Below are 14,854 nucleotides of genomic sequence, written 5' to 3' on the forward strand. Positions count from 1 at the left end.
AGCCGCCATTTTAGTGAGTTCTGTTTCTGTTCCCTCGGGGGTTGGATAATCGGGTCTTTTGCGGAGAGGAATGCTGTTCTTATTTTAACTAAATAGGACATTTAGAAAGTGTAGCAAGATGGTTATAACATCCCATTGATGCTGACCAGGGTTCTGTGGGGCTCCTGGGCACAGAGGCCTTTTTGTCCCCCATTTCTCCGTAAACATGACTCCAGCTTCCATGACTTGAGTTCCAAAAGGCAGATTGGAACAATTGTTAATCAAGGGCCGATCAGCCACAAAACCACCTGAGGCAAGATTAAAGGGAATGGAGAAGCTCATCAAGATTAGGAGACTGGTTGCTAAGACCAGGACACACCCTATTATTGTCAACAACCCCACTCTTTTGAAACTTTGCAAAGAAAGAAGCATGCTTGACTTACTGCCTTGATTCTTATCACATACACTTGCATGACTACATAACCTCTTCCTACACACTGGAGGGATAGGGAGAAAGGGGTGTGGGACAGTTCTTGAAGTATTAGCCTACTGCCTGGCAAAGAAATAAAACCGCTCTTTCCTTCTCCGTAACTCCGGCTCCCTAATTTTGTTTGGCATTAGTGCACAGACATCCAAGATTCTGGCATCACCATCTTCCTCCTATTCCCCCGAAAAAGGGATTTCAGGTCTTTCAGCAACTAATTTACCAAAAGTTATTCTCTTATTCCAGAGTTCCAACTGGGCCTGTGGCGATGTCCCTAGTTCAGGCCACTGTCATCCTTGACCTGAACAGGGACTTTCTTGTTTTAAATGTGCTAATGTGGTCACCTCTAAATTGGTCTCCCAACTTCCACCTGTCTTCCAGTGTCCACACTACAGTCAGAGTGATTTTTTTTAAGTTTTATTTGTTTATTTTTGGCTGTGCTGTGTTTTCATTGCTGTATGGGCTTTTCTCTAGTTGCTGTGAGCAGGGGCTACTCTATGGTCACCGTGCCCGGGTTTCTCACTGTGGTGGCTTCTCTTATGGAGCACAGGGGGTTTCAGTTATTGTGGCTCAAGGGCTCTAGAGCACAGGGTCAGTAGTTGTAGTGCTCATCTTAGTTGCTCCACAACATGTGGATCTTTCCGGATCAGGGATCAAACTCACGTCTCCTGCACATGCAGGTGGATTCTTTATCACTGAGCCAGCAGGTAAGCCTAGAATGATACTTTTAAATCACAAATCTGTTTATGCTACGCTTTTATCTTTTTTGTTTGTTTGTTTTTCTCTACTTAAATGTTTTACTATGCCTGAATCAAATTCCCTTGCACTATTGTTATAGCCACGAGTTCCAGGAAACAAGCTCACTCAGAAGGACGATGCAGATAGTGAAGTGCAGTTTATTACACCGGCGGGCCCAAGGCAGAGTATCCTCTTAGCCAAGGACCCCGACCAGCATTTGTGAAAATCTTTTATACCCCATGTGTATGTGTCTGAACCCACCACCCAATTTCCTTGTGACTTACATAAACAAAGGAAAGGTAAATACAATCACAATAACCCCATCATTCATGTGTTGTGTGTTCAAACGGTCAATAATCAATAAGCCCGAGGTTACAGAAAATAATTTATGACCTGTCCGGAGGTAGGGGAATCAGTGTATGTTTTCTCTTAGGTGATGAGTAACCTGGAAACAATCTTCAAGATTCCCCTGTCCGGAGGGGGTCTTATCCTTCTATTATCGTTTCTACAGGCACTAAGCACAGAGTTCAGAGTCCATTGGGGAGGTGGCTGAACATGATCAGCACGAACAGGCCGAAGATGGAGTCCAGGCCCTATGAATTCCTTCTTCACTATGACAAGGTTTTACATGATGTAACTGCTGCCTACCATCTTTTTCCCACAAAGCACAGTTCTTCTTTCAAAGGCCTATGAATCTAGTGGGAAGGTTGATGAGAATATTAGCAGCTGCATTTATCATGGACTATGTGCTGTGATTGAAGTGGTTATAGGATGTTCAGGAAGCAAAGGAGAAGCCTCTGATTGAGTAGTACATGAGGGATTGTTGGGAAGAGGCTTCCCAGAAGCCATATCTATGGCTTGCAAAGCAAAGGTGGTTAACCTAATTTTGCTTTCCTACACAAACTTCTTCTTCCTCTATCCCTTGACTTGGTGAACTGCAACCCACGGTGGTGCCCAGCCAGGCCAGAAACCTGGAAGTCCTCGACTTCTTTGTCTCCCTCACTTCACATATCTCAGTTTAGTTCAGTCGCTTAGTCATCTCTGACTCTGCAACCCCATAGACTGCAGCACGCCAGGCGTCCCTGTCCATCACCAACTCCCGGAGCTTGCTCAAACTCATGGCCATCGAGTTGGTGATGCCATCCAACCATCTCATCCTCTGTCGTCCCCTTCTCCTCCTGCCTTCAATCTTTCCCAGCATCAGGGTCTTTTCCAATGAGTCAGTTCTTTACCATCAGGTGGCCAAAGTATTGGAGTTTCAGCTTCCACATCAGTCTTTCAAATGAATATTCAGGACTGATTTCCTTTAGGATTGACTGGTTTGATCTCCTAGCAGTCCAAGGGACTCTCAAGAGTCTTCAACAACACCACAGTTCAAAAGCATCAATTCTTCAGCACTCAGTTTTCTTTATAGTCCAACTCTCACATCTATACATGACTACTGGAAAAACCATAGCTTTGACTAGATGGATATTTGTTGGCAAAGTAATGTCTCTGCTTTTTAATATGCTGTCCAGGTTGGTCATAGCTTTTCTTCCAAGGAGCATCTTTTAATTTCATGGCTGCAGTCACCATCTGCAGTGATTTTGGAGCCCAAGAAAATAAAGTCTGTCACTGTTTCCATTGTTTCCCCATCTATTTGCCATGAAGTGATGGGACCAGATGCCATGATCTTAGTTTTATGAATGTTGAGTTTCAAGCCAACTTTTTCACTTTCACTTTCATCAAGAGGCTCTTTAGTTCTTCGCCTTCTGCCATAAAGGTGGTGTCATCTGCGTATCTGAGATTGTTGATATTTCTCCCAGAAATCTTGATTCCAGCTTCTCACATATCTGATTGTTATTAAATCCCTATCACATTATTTCTCCCTTGGTCTGCTGCATTGGCTTTCTACCTGGTCTTCCATTCTCTTCAGTGAGGCTGAGGGAACATTTAAAGAGGCTAGCCCACCCATTAGTTTGTGAATTCATAAGGGGGTTTAAGTCCCTTGTACTCTGTGCTCCTGGGTCTCAGTATTCTCCTTAGTACAGAGTAAGTGTTCACTGTTTTTGAAATAAAGGAATACATAAGGAAGTTTTGTGCCAACGTTCTTGCATGAACTAGCTCATTCCTTCCACCAGGGGTCAGCCTGGCTCAGCCTTTCCATCACTATTAGGGTGTGAGAAGAGAGGCTTCCATTCTTTTCAAGACTAGAAGCCCAGGTGTGAAGGTGACTTTTCCTTCAGTAGAGTCATCCTCTCCCAGGTGGCGCTAGTGGTAAAGAACTCACCTGCCAATGCAGGAGGCATAACAGATGAGGGTTTGATCCCTCCGTCAGGAAGCTCCCCTGGAAGAGGGCATTGCAACTCACTCCAGTATTCTTACCTGGAGAATCCCATTAAGCTAGGAGCCTGGCGGGCTACCATGTATAGACTCGCCAAGAATCGGACAGGACTGAACCAACTTATTAACACAGCACTCAGTAATGAGAAAAGTTCCAGGGTTGTGTTTCTGTAGGACTTCTCCTTCTGTTCCTCCTGGTCCTGAGAGCTGAAGTGATCACTCCATGTTCCTCATGCTATCAGACCACAACTGTATTACTTTATTCCCTGCTCAGGGAATAGTTTCTTACCTGTCATCTCTTGGATTATTTCACTTTTACAGACTATTTGATAAACTCGCCTTCATTCTGTTGATCTGTCTGCCTCATTGCTAATGAATGAATAATTAACTCTTGAACATTTCCATGTATAATAAATAATTAGGAAGAGATAGAATTTTACTTGACAAAGAAGGAAAAGACATTTAAGCTAGAGGGAACAGCTTAGGATAAAGCACTGGCTTATGAAATAGAGTGGGTGTTAGAGGAAAAACAAGAAGCACAGTATTCCCAGAGTCACATGCTAGGGAGATAAGGAGAGTAGTTAGAAAAGTTGAGGCCGAATGATGAAGAGTCATGTGTGCCCTGATAAGAATGTTTTTCAGGCATACAAGAGTTGTTAAAGGGAACACAGGGTAATGACAAATTACAGGTCCTTTTACAAACAGAGAGCTGACAGCAACATGGAAAGTGAATTGGAGGGGATGAGACTAGAAACAGAGTTAAGCAGAGTCCAAAGACTCTGGGAGTCTTTGGTGTGGGCTCAGCTGTCCAAAAAGTAGAACTGATGAAACTGTGGTTATGGTTAGATGGGATTGAGAGGTAGGGGAAGGAAACTTGATTCATAGGTTTCTGACTTAATGAGAGGATACAGCCAGGGAAGGGGGGCAAGGGAAACCCAAGAGGGAGGGGATATATGTATACATATAGCTGATTCACTTCATTGTACAGCAGAAACTAGCACAACATTATGAAGCAACTATACTCTAATAAAAAAATTTAAATGAGGGGATACAGAAGGAAAAACATGTTTGGATGGGGAAAGATAATTAATTCAGTTTTGAATAGGCTGAATTTGTGGTCTGTGGGACACCCAAGTAGGTGAAGACATTCTGTAGGTATATGGATATAAATTTCAAGGAAGGGGATGACTTAGATGAAGTCATCCAAGGAGAGGATGTAAACTAAAATAGGAAACAAGCAGAAGGTGTGATCCTAGGGAATTCCAGTATCTGAGATATAAAAGTGCTTAGAACGGGACCTGACCCATAGCAACCATTGGTCTGCCTGGCTTGGGTTGTATCTTACTCCACAGGAAAGAAAGTAGAGATGGAGGCAAGGACAGGGTCAATTCAATTCAGTCGCTCAGTCGTTTCCGACTCTGTAACCCCAGGGGCTGCAGCACGCCAGGATTCCCTGTCCATCCCAACTCCCTGAGCTTGCTCAAACTCATGTCCTTCGAGTCGGTGATGCCTTCCAACCATCTCATCCTCTGGCATCCCCTTCTCCTCCTGCCTTCAATCTTTCCCAGCATCAGGGTCTTTTCCAATGCGTTAGTTCTTTGCATCAGGTGGCCAAAGTATTGGAGTTTCAGCTTCAGCATCAGGCCTTCCAAGGACAGGATAGACTAGACTATTTACTCTATTTCTTGGATTACCCCATTTCTAATACACAGGGGCCCTGGCCTGATCCAAGTGCTAATTGGAGCCCTTAAATATGAGTGGGAAAAGGATGATGCCCTCAGAGCTTGGTGATTGTTCTGGACTTTGCCAGGAATCAGCAGTCAGCAAAGCATTACCAGAGAAAGAGAGAGAAGGGGGGCCCTCAGGAGCTAGCCAAAGGGGCTGCTAGGCTAGCTTGTGCTATGCTGGGGCCTTTGTCCTACTGAAACTGTCCACACAATGGAGCTGGGTGAAATGCTGACCTGGCATTCTAAGTATGGGGCTGGGATAGAGATTCCACGTGGTGGAAGCAGAGATGGATGGTCACCCAGTCTCTCAGTACTGTATCACTATTCACCCACACTGTAATTGCTAGAGAGGATGGTCAGTACTTGATAAGCATGAAATTGTGTTTATATCTGATTAATTCATGCTGCTGCTGCTGCTAAGTCGCTTCAGTCGTGTCCGACTCTGTGCAACCCCATAGATGGCAGCCCACCAGGCTCTGCCGTACCTGGGATTCTTCAGGCAAGAACAGTGGAGTGGGTTGCCATTTCCGTCTCCTATGCATGAAAGTGAGAAGTGAAAGTGAAGCCGCTCAGTTGTGTCCGACTCTTAGCGACCCCATGGACTGCAGCCTGCCAGGCTCCTCCATCCATGGGATTTTCCAGGCAAGAGTACTGGAGTAGGGTGCCATTGCCTTCTCTGGATTAATTCATGAATCAGTTCATTTATACTTCAAGGCAGTCAACTTAACATGTATGTATTGCTCAAGTGTATATCATCTTATCCTCATACAATCCTGTATGATCAACAAAGTGGATTTTTTGTGTTTCTTTTTTTAAAATTTATTTCTAATTGAAGGATAAATGCTTTACAATATCGTGCTGGTTTCTGCCATACATAAACATGCATCAGCCATAGGTATACATACGTACCCTCCTTCTTGAATCTCCTTTCCACCTCATCCCACCCCTCTCTGTTGTCACAGAACACTGACTTGAGCTCCCTGAGTCATACACCAAATTCCTACCATCTATCCATTTTACATATGGTAGTGTGTATATTCCCATACTGCTCCCTCCAGGAGACAGTGAAGGACACGGAGGCCAGGCATGCTGCAGTCCACGGGGTTGCAAGAGTCAGATACAACTGAGCGAATGAACAACAACTCTCTCTATTTGTCAGCAAAGTAAATTTTTTATGGAACTCAAACTTGGGTTATCCTTTGGGTCCAAGGGATACAGGGTGGCTAGGGAGTAGCTTCAGAAAGGTAGGGAGTTGGTCCTAGGCAACCTCAGAGGTAGCTGTAGTCATCACACAGGACCACTGTACCGAAATGAAGCAAGGCAAATTGCTCAGCCTGAAGATTCCCTAAATTTTACAGACTCACTTGCTCCTTGGTCGTATGGATTATGCTTCCACGGCACCTCTATGGGACAGAAATGGGGTCTTCTGACATGGGGAGTAAACATAGGCTCACTAGCCCCAGGAACAGAAATAAGTTGAAACTCTGATGGTTAGTAACCAAAAATAACTGAATCAAGTGTAGAGATAGAGGAGACTCTAGAATGGATTACTATTACAAGCCATTAATACTTGAAATAACTTTGTAACTACCCCAGGTTTGTTATTTTACAAATTCCTTTTCTCCATTTCCATAGTTCCTCATGGAAAAAACTTCAAAAATGTTTGCAAGAGGCTTCTCTGATGGCTCAGTGGTAAAGAACCCGCCTGCCAACGCAGGAGACACAGCCTTCCCTGGTCCAGGAAGATCCCACGTGCCGCCCCGGAGCAACTAAGCCCGTCCCGTGCGCAGCCCATGCGCCACAATTTCTGAGCCTGTGCTCTGGAGTCTGAGAGCGGCAACTCTACTGAGCCCATGTGCCACAACTGCTGATCCTATGCACCCTAGAGGCCATGCTCTGCAACAGGAGAAGCCACCGCAATGAGAACCCCACACAGCAATGAACAATGAAGACCCAGTCAAAAATAAATACATAAATAATTTTTTAAAAAGCATTTTAAAAAATGGTTGTAGGTTTACTTAAAGCCAGAAGAGAGAAATGTGGAGAATCCAGGAGTAAACTTTGTTGTCAACCCCTGAAAAGAACTCCCAACACAAGAATGGCGTAGTGGGGAATTCCTTGGCGATCCAATGGTTGGACTCCACACTTCCAATAACAGAGGGCACGGGTTCAGTCCCTGGTTGAGGAACTAAGATCCCACATGCCGAGCTGGGCATGGCTGAAAATAGTTTTTAAAAAGAATGAAGTAGAATAATAGCAAAAAAGTGAACCAACTAACCAGAAAAGAAGACCAAGTTAACATTGTGTGTCCTGGGTGATCCCAGGAGTGTTGACCTAGGAAGCCCCTGCACTCCCATGCAACTCCTCAAAGATGCTTTCCTTTGCCGATTCCAGTGACCCAAGTGCTGTCTCACCATTGGGACCTGCTCACTGCTTAACTGTTTATGGTGAGGTATGGACTGTCTTTACCTTGCCTTTCCTAGAATTCTTCTCATTGTCTTCCAGATCTGCACACTAGCTTTTCTCTTTGCCTCTCTGACTCCTGAAACCCAGATTCATAGCGATGATTAGGAGTGAAACAATGAGTCCCTCCCTTCACTGTGAGCACCTCTGGTTGACTGAAGCCAACCAGAAGGCTCAGAGAGCTTATATTGATTTATTCAATGAATATTTATTTACTGCATAGTGTGTGTCAAGCACGGGGTTTGCAGAGATGAACAAATTGACAAGTCCCCACCCTCCTGGAGTTTATATCTAGTGGAGATAACTTCCCCACCTAGAAAGTGGTAAAGCAAGGATTTTTGTTGCTCCTGCTATTATTTATGGATTTCAAGTGCACAGAATAGTCATTTGTTCATGACATCCCCTTCTCATTGGCCTATATGTGACTCCCAATTCCTGTACTTCACACAGGAACAGCTTGTTGCCTCTATGACTAGCCACCATGTGGAGATGGTGAAACCTAATAGTGTGTTCCATTCTTCCTTCTCCACCACCACACAGCCCCCATCACTAGATTCCCAACTTCCTCACTAAGCCTGACCACAACTGAATTTCTTTCTCCAAGCTTTTCTTCCTCATCTTGTCCTTTTCTCTCTTCTTGACCACCCTGCTGCCCCAGATACCCACATCCCCAGACCTTTCTCTGTGGGTAAAGGTTTAAGACTTTAAGAGTCTCATGCTCTACCGACTGAGAGCTTTGCTAAGAGCATTGCTCTTACCGGGCACGTAAGGTTTAAGACTTTAATGTCCTGATCATAGCCAGTTTAGGGGGCATTAGACCCTCCTGTTGCTTAATAGCCAAGACTCAGTTTCCTTCCTTCAGTACTTACTGCTAGGACCTTATGAATTAGGAAAGATGAAGTACAAGCTGATTCTGAGATTTATTAACCTCTCTTCTCCTCTCACTGGTGGCTCAGATGGTAAAGAATTAGCCTGCAATGTGGGAGACTTGGGTTTGGTCCTTGGGTAGGGAAGATCCCCTGGAGAAGGGGATGGTAACCCATTCCAGTATTCTGGCCTGGAAAATTCCATGGACAGAAGAGCCTGGCCGGGTACCGTCCATGGGGTTGCAAAGAGTCGGACATGACTGAGTGACCAACACTTTCACACTTTCATTTCCTCTCCCAGCTCCCCAACACCTCTCCCAACCTATCCATGGAAGATAGCTTTTTCCTGCTATCCCTGTGGTTTAAAAGGCCAGGCTGGGACTTTCCTGGTGGTCCAGTGGTTAGGATTCCATGCTGCCACTGTAGGGGGCATGGGTTCGATCCCTGGTCAGGGAACTAAAACTCTGCAAGCCATGTGATATAGCAAATAAATAAATAATAAAAGTAAAAGGCCAGGCTGAGGGCTTGGAAAGGGAGGTGCTGGCATGGGTCAGGGGTAGGGAGCCCGGGCTCAGAGAAAGCCCGACACAGCAGAACTATTCTGTCCCAGGGCTGCAGGGTCCACAGATTCCAGCCCAAACCAGCCAATGGGAGAAGGCCCCCTAATCCCAGAGAACTAAAGAATTCTCTTCAGTTATCCAGCTTCCCTGCTGGACTCCACTCCTGACCCCCACCCCCACCCTTACCCCTGGCCAGTTCAGAGGAGCCTAGAGGCCCCCAGGAGCATAGCCTCATGCTCTGTGAAGTGAACTCAGCTTCACTAACCTTCCCAGCAGAGTTGAGGAAAGTTCTAATATAGATGTCAGTCAGGACTATGAACCCCAACTTTGACAGACTCCACCAGTCCCCCTGTTCTCAGTCCTTTCTTCTCGGAGCCTCACACCAGCCCTGACCCCATCCCCACCCTCACACCCGTGGCTCTGCTCATCTCCCATTTGAGGAGGGAGGGGGAAATGCTGCAGCTTTATCCAATGCACCAGAGCAGGCCAGCCCGCCGCAGCTGTGAAGGGGTTAAAAGACTGGACCAGTCACCTCAGCCTGCCCCTCCCAGGGATTAAAAGTCCTCTATAAAGGGGACTGTCCATCCAGATCAGGCCAGGGGGGTATCAGGGACCCAGGCGTTGTGCCCATCCCCCCTGCCATGTGGGAACTGCGGTCAGCCTCCTTCTGGAGGGCCATATTTGCTGAGTTCTTTGCCACCCTCTTCTATGTCTTCTTTGGACTGGGGGCCTCACTGCGTTGGGCCCCTGGACCCCTGCATGTCTTGCAGGTGGCTCTGGCCTTTGGCCTGGCCTTGGCTACACTGGTGCAGGCTGTGGGCCACATCAGTGGAGCCCATGTCAACCCTGCAGTCACTTTCGCCTTCCTTGTGGGCTCCCAGATGTCCCTGCTGCGTGCCATCTGCTACATGGTCGCCCAACTCCTGGGAGCCGTGGCTGGGGCCGCCGTGCTCTACAGTGTTACCCCACCTGCCGTCCGAGGAAACCTAGCAGTTAACACGGTAATGGTTGGCTGAGTGGGGCTGGGGGACTTGGTGCCTTGACTTCCTCTTGTGCAGGTAAATCAATTCCTCAGGGGTCTGGGACATTGTGTGTGTGTGTGTGTGTGTGTGTGTGTGTGTGTGTGTGTGTGTGTGTGTGTGTGTGTGTGTGTGTGTGTGTGTGTGTGTGTGTGTGTGTGTGTGTGTGTGTGTGTGTGTTTAGGGTGGGGAGGATCAACGTGTGTGTGTGTGTGTGTGTGTGTGTGTGTGTGTGTGTGTGTCACTGTGTGTGTGTGTGTTTAGGGTGGGGAGGATCAACACGAACTGTGGAGGGGTATGAAAGTCATCAAGCCCTGGACCTGAGTTTGGGTCCCAGCTTTTCTTCCAGGTTCTTGAGGAAACTTATCTTACTTTATGGGGTCTCAGTTTCCTCATCTATATAAATGGGTACATTTATTTCTACTATGCAGGAATATTAGTAGGAGAAATTAAGGAGCAAATACAATTACTGTGAAGGAGGTGCTAATATCGTTCCTCTCCAGGGAACAGATGCCATAGGGGTCCCTGCCTGTGAAGCCGTGAGGAGGTAAGGCTGTGGCAGCCCTAAGACACTGCCTCTCTGCTTCTTCCTTTGCCCAGTTGCACCCTGGGGTGAGTGTGGGCCAGGCCACCATAGTGGAGATCTTCCTGACGCTCCAGTTCGTGCTCTGCATCTTTGCCACATACGACGAGAGGCGGAATGGCCGCCTGGGCTCTGTGGCCCTGGCCGTTGGCTTCTCCCTCACCCTGGGGCACCTCTTTGGGGTAAGCAGGAGAGGGGAGCAACTTCTTGTTTTAAAATTCCAGGGCCCCCAAACCTTTGCCAACTTCTAAGCATTCTTCCTGCTCACTTCACTGTCAAACATGAACATGATCCAGCTCCCTCTGTATCAGACAGCACAGAAGAATGAACCCTGCTGTGTTCCCCTCTCTAGTGACAGCTGTAGCTAGTCCTTCTTGACCCCACTGTAGAAAGGCATGCCTCCTGGGAAGACATGGGCTTTGCCAGGGAACCCATAGTCTGTCCTCCGATGGGCATTAGTGACCCCACTGTGGGACTTCCATGCACGTTGTCATCCCTACTTGCTGCTGGCTACAGACAAGGTGCCAACCCTTGGAGGGCAGGTGGGTGGTGGGAGAGAAGCTGGGCTGGAGTGGGGGGAAAAGTGTCTCAGTTACACTTGTGTCTTTTGCAGATGTATTATACTGGTGCAGGCATGAACCCTGCCCGCTCCTTTGCTCCTGCCATTCTTACCAGAAACTTCACCAACCACTGGGTGAGTGAGAGGAGGAGGGCCAGATCCTGAAGCCCTCCTGGATGGGTGTGGACTGCAGGTTCTAGGTTTGGTTCCTGCTTCCTATCCGGATGTGCTGACTATTCTACTAGCCCTCAGCTAAGGGGACTGTCAGAGAGTTTGCCTGCCTGTGTGAGCAGCATTCATTATTTTGCTAGAAAGATGGACTCTTGCTCATATTGTTCCCTCACTAGTTAGTCAGGGCTTTTTTTTCTTTTTTTAACTAAATATCCGCCGGATTCCAAAACTAGGAGCTATGAGGACAGACTACTGAACAGGAAGACAAAAGCTTCTACTCTCAAGAGGCTGGGATATGTATAAGCACAAATGGGCCTCGGCCTCGTCCCTGTTCTAGCACGTCACTAGCCTCATGTGTGACCATGACAAATAACTCAATCCTTCTGCACCTTGGTTTCCTTAACTACAAAATGGGATGTTATGAGAAATAGATGTGAAAATCATATGTATGGAATATTTTAGCACAGAATCTGATACCGAGTAAGTCCTCAATAAAAATTGGCTATTCTTGTGTTGTCTGGCCCTATGCCAGTCAAGCATATATAAATAATTCAAAAAATTTTTCAAAGTTGTACACTCATTTTCATGGTAGCATTATTCACAATAGCCAAAAGGTAGAAGCAATCCAAGTGCCCCACACAGATGAAAAGATAAACGAAATGTAGTATATACATACAATGAAACAGTATTCAGTTTTAAAAAAGAAGGAAATTCTACATATGGTAAATAAAACATGGAGGAACCTTCAAGACATTACGCTCAGTGAAATAAGCCAATCAGAAAAAGACTCATATTATATAATTCTACCTATATGAGGTATTTAGAATGGTCACATTCATTGAAACAAGCAAAATGGTAGGTAACAGGGGCTAGGGAGTGTGGGATATGGGAAGTTGTTTAGTAGGTGTTGAGTTTCAGTTTTGTAAGATAAAAATATTTCTGGAGATGGGCTATACAACAACATGAATATACTGAACACTACTGAACTGTAGAATTAGAAATGGTTAAGATGGTAAATTTTATGTTATGTGTACTTTACTACAATTAAAAAGAAATTTTCAAAGCAATATGGAGGGACTTCCCTGGTGGCCCAGTGGCTAAGACTGTGAGCTCCCAATGCAGGGGGCCCAGGTTTGATCCCACATCAGGGAACTAGATCCTCCACGCTGCAACAAAAACCTTGGGCAGCCAAATAAATAAATATTAAAAGACAAAACAAAAAGCAATGTGGAAACTAGTACAAACTGATAGCAAAAAAATAGAATATACATGTGCTAAGAAGGTATGGGATAAAGGAATAACTTAATAAGTCAGAAGAGAAATGAATTCTGAAGTGCTGGCTGTGGAGCAGTCTAGGAGTTTTAAAACAAACACTGACTTCGGCTTAAATAGCACCCAATTGTATGTGCCAAGTGCAGGATGTCTGTTTTACAACAACGGGATTGGAAAAAGAGCAACCTTGCTCTTCCTCTGCTGCCCAAACCTGATTATTTTTTTCCTCTTCCTACAGGTGTACTGGGTGGGCCCGGTCATTGGAGCAGGCCTGGGCAGTCTCCTTTATGACTTTCTCCTCTTCCCCCGGCTCAAGAGTGTTTCTGAGAGACTGTCTATTCTCAAGGGTACCAGGCCCAGTGACTCCAATGGACAACCAGAGGTCACAGGGGAACCCGTTGAACTGAAGACCCAGGCCCTGTAAGAGCTCCAGCTGGATAGAGGGAGTTGGAAGCTTCGGGGTTTACATGGAGGGGCTGAGCCAGCCCCGGGATGAAGAAAGAGACTGTGGGGAGGGGCATGTACTTCTTTATTTTTAAATTTATGTGTGTTTTTTCTTTTTTTTTGCCTTTTGCCGTGTGAAATCTTTCAAGTTGCATTCATGAGCTGTTTGGTGCAAACTTCCCTTCCTCCCCATCCCCCTTCTCTTCGCCGCTGTGTGTGCATGATTGTGCGTATGACTGTGAGTGAATGTGACTGTGTCTTGAGTTTTGGGGCTTGGCATGAGAGGTATGGAATGGAAAAGAGCTGTCACCCTATACCTTCCTCTCCCAACCCAGTGCGGTAAGTACAGGGAATGAAGACCTTAAGTTTCTGGCTTTTACCCTGCTGACAGTCAAGTGTATGGCTCTAGGTTTCTGAGGGAGCAGGGAAGCATTTCGTTACTCCTCAGAGGGGGCAGATGGAGGGAAGTGGAGGTGACAAGGCATTCCAAGAGTTGGAAGAAGCCGCTGGGCATGGTGTAGATATCAGCCCCAGATTTGGAGGCAATTATACCAAGAAGTTTTGAAGAAGTTAACAGGAGAGTGTAGCCTACTTATCTCAGGGATGCTTGCCCCACGGACTTGGATGGCAAAATAGCTCTGAGAAAAGTAAATACTGGGTTGGGACTGTTCTGTAATTCTACATCAACCTCTCTACATCCACTGGCTGGGTTTGAGATTATTCTGGCATGATGGATCTCTTTGGAGGCCCTGGGTGACTGAGCTTCCAACCCAAGCAATGGATGAGCCTAGAACCTAGAAAAATTAAGCAGCTTAACTGTCCTGCCTGGCAAACCCCAGTGTGACCTCCAAACAGAAAGTACTTAAGCCCAGAAGTGCTCCCTAAGGCTAAAACAGGAAATCTGATGCCTAGAGCAAATGCAGAGGTAGGTGTGGGGGGCATAGAAGAAAGAGGATTTGACACTCAGAATTTTAATTTAGAGCAGCCCAAAATAATCTTCAAATGGCATCTTTTCTGCCTTTATCATTAGTACTATAGTCTTTATTTTCTATTTTTTTGTGTCTTTTCACTTTCCACTCATCTGTCCTTTCATCTTCAGCCAATTTCTTCTAATGCCTCATGTCCTAGAAATTGATTCCTTCTATTCAAATCTTAATAATTAACGAGATATTATTTGTTTGATCCCTATCTTCCTTCGTTGTTGGGAAAATACACTCATCTCAACAGACGCCAGAGGAGTCCCTGACTTGACAATGAATACTTACGTTGACCTCTTCCTTTTAGGAGCCAATTGCACACTTCGCAAGCTTTAAACCTATACCTATAATAAGACAGGCACCTTGGCCCCACATGAGACAACTATTGCGCATAGCTGCACGCCCCATTTCCTCACAAATAAAGCCTAACTTTTCTAACTAACCTTGTAAGACTTTGGAATAATCCACTTGACTAGGAGAAGGGGAAGAATGTTTGTAAATTCACCTCTATTCGGACTTATATCCCAATGATCATAAGTCAACAGGAAATCCATTGCGCTGTGAGCTCGGGCTCAATGTAGGGGATCGACTCATATAAAACAATACTTGTACTCGCTTCCTTTTTTTTTTTTTTTTTTACTTCATCACCAACTCCCCCGGCCGCTAAGGGTCACATGGACCAGCCTGGCT

General features: G+C 45.8%; 1 protein-coding gene across 4 annotated transcripts; it reads left to right on the plus strand.

Moving 5' to 3' along the window:
- The first annotated feature begins 4 nt into the window (after positions 1-4).
- Positions 5-13,307, plus strand: MIP (major intrinsic protein of lens fiber). Of its 4 annotated transcripts, XM_081483325.1 has the most exons (7): positions 5-1,170; positions 1,713-1,822; positions 6,886-7,702; positions 9,910-10,140; positions 10,759-10,923; positions 11,355-11,435; positions 12,982-13,307. In XM_081483325.1, the coding sequence occupies exons 3-7, from the start codon at positions 7,622-7,624 to the stop codon at positions 13,165-13,167; spliced, it is 744 nt and encodes a 247-aa protein (XP_081339451.1). In that variant the 5' UTR covers positions 5-1,170; positions 1,713-1,822; positions 6,886-7,621; the 3' UTR covers positions 13,168-13,307. The 4 variants fall into 4 exon arrangements, 2 of the variants coding, with proteins under 2 accessions (XP_081339451.1, XP_081339450.1); XR_014051568.1 differs by lacking the exons at positions 9,910-10,140; positions 10,759-10,923; positions 11,355-11,435; positions 12,982-13,307 and adding an exon at positions 1,302-1,500 and having other exon boundaries at positions 1,713-1,834; positions 6,886-7,243; XR_014051567.1 differs by lacking the exons at positions 9,910-10,140; positions 10,759-10,923; positions 11,355-11,435; positions 12,982-13,307 and adding an exon at positions 1,302-1,500 and having other exon boundaries at positions 6,886-7,243.
- Positions 13,308-14,854: the final 1,547 nt, after the last annotated feature.

This window comes from Giraffa tippelskirchi, chromosome 4 (genome assembly GCF_054371585.1).
Source record: "Giraffa tippelskirchi isolate mGirTip1 chromosome 4, T2T-mGirTip1v1.2.pri, whole genome shotgun sequence".
NCBI classification, from domain to species: Eukaryota; Metazoa; Chordata; class Mammalia; order Artiodactyla; family Giraffidae; genus Giraffa; species Giraffa tippelskirchi.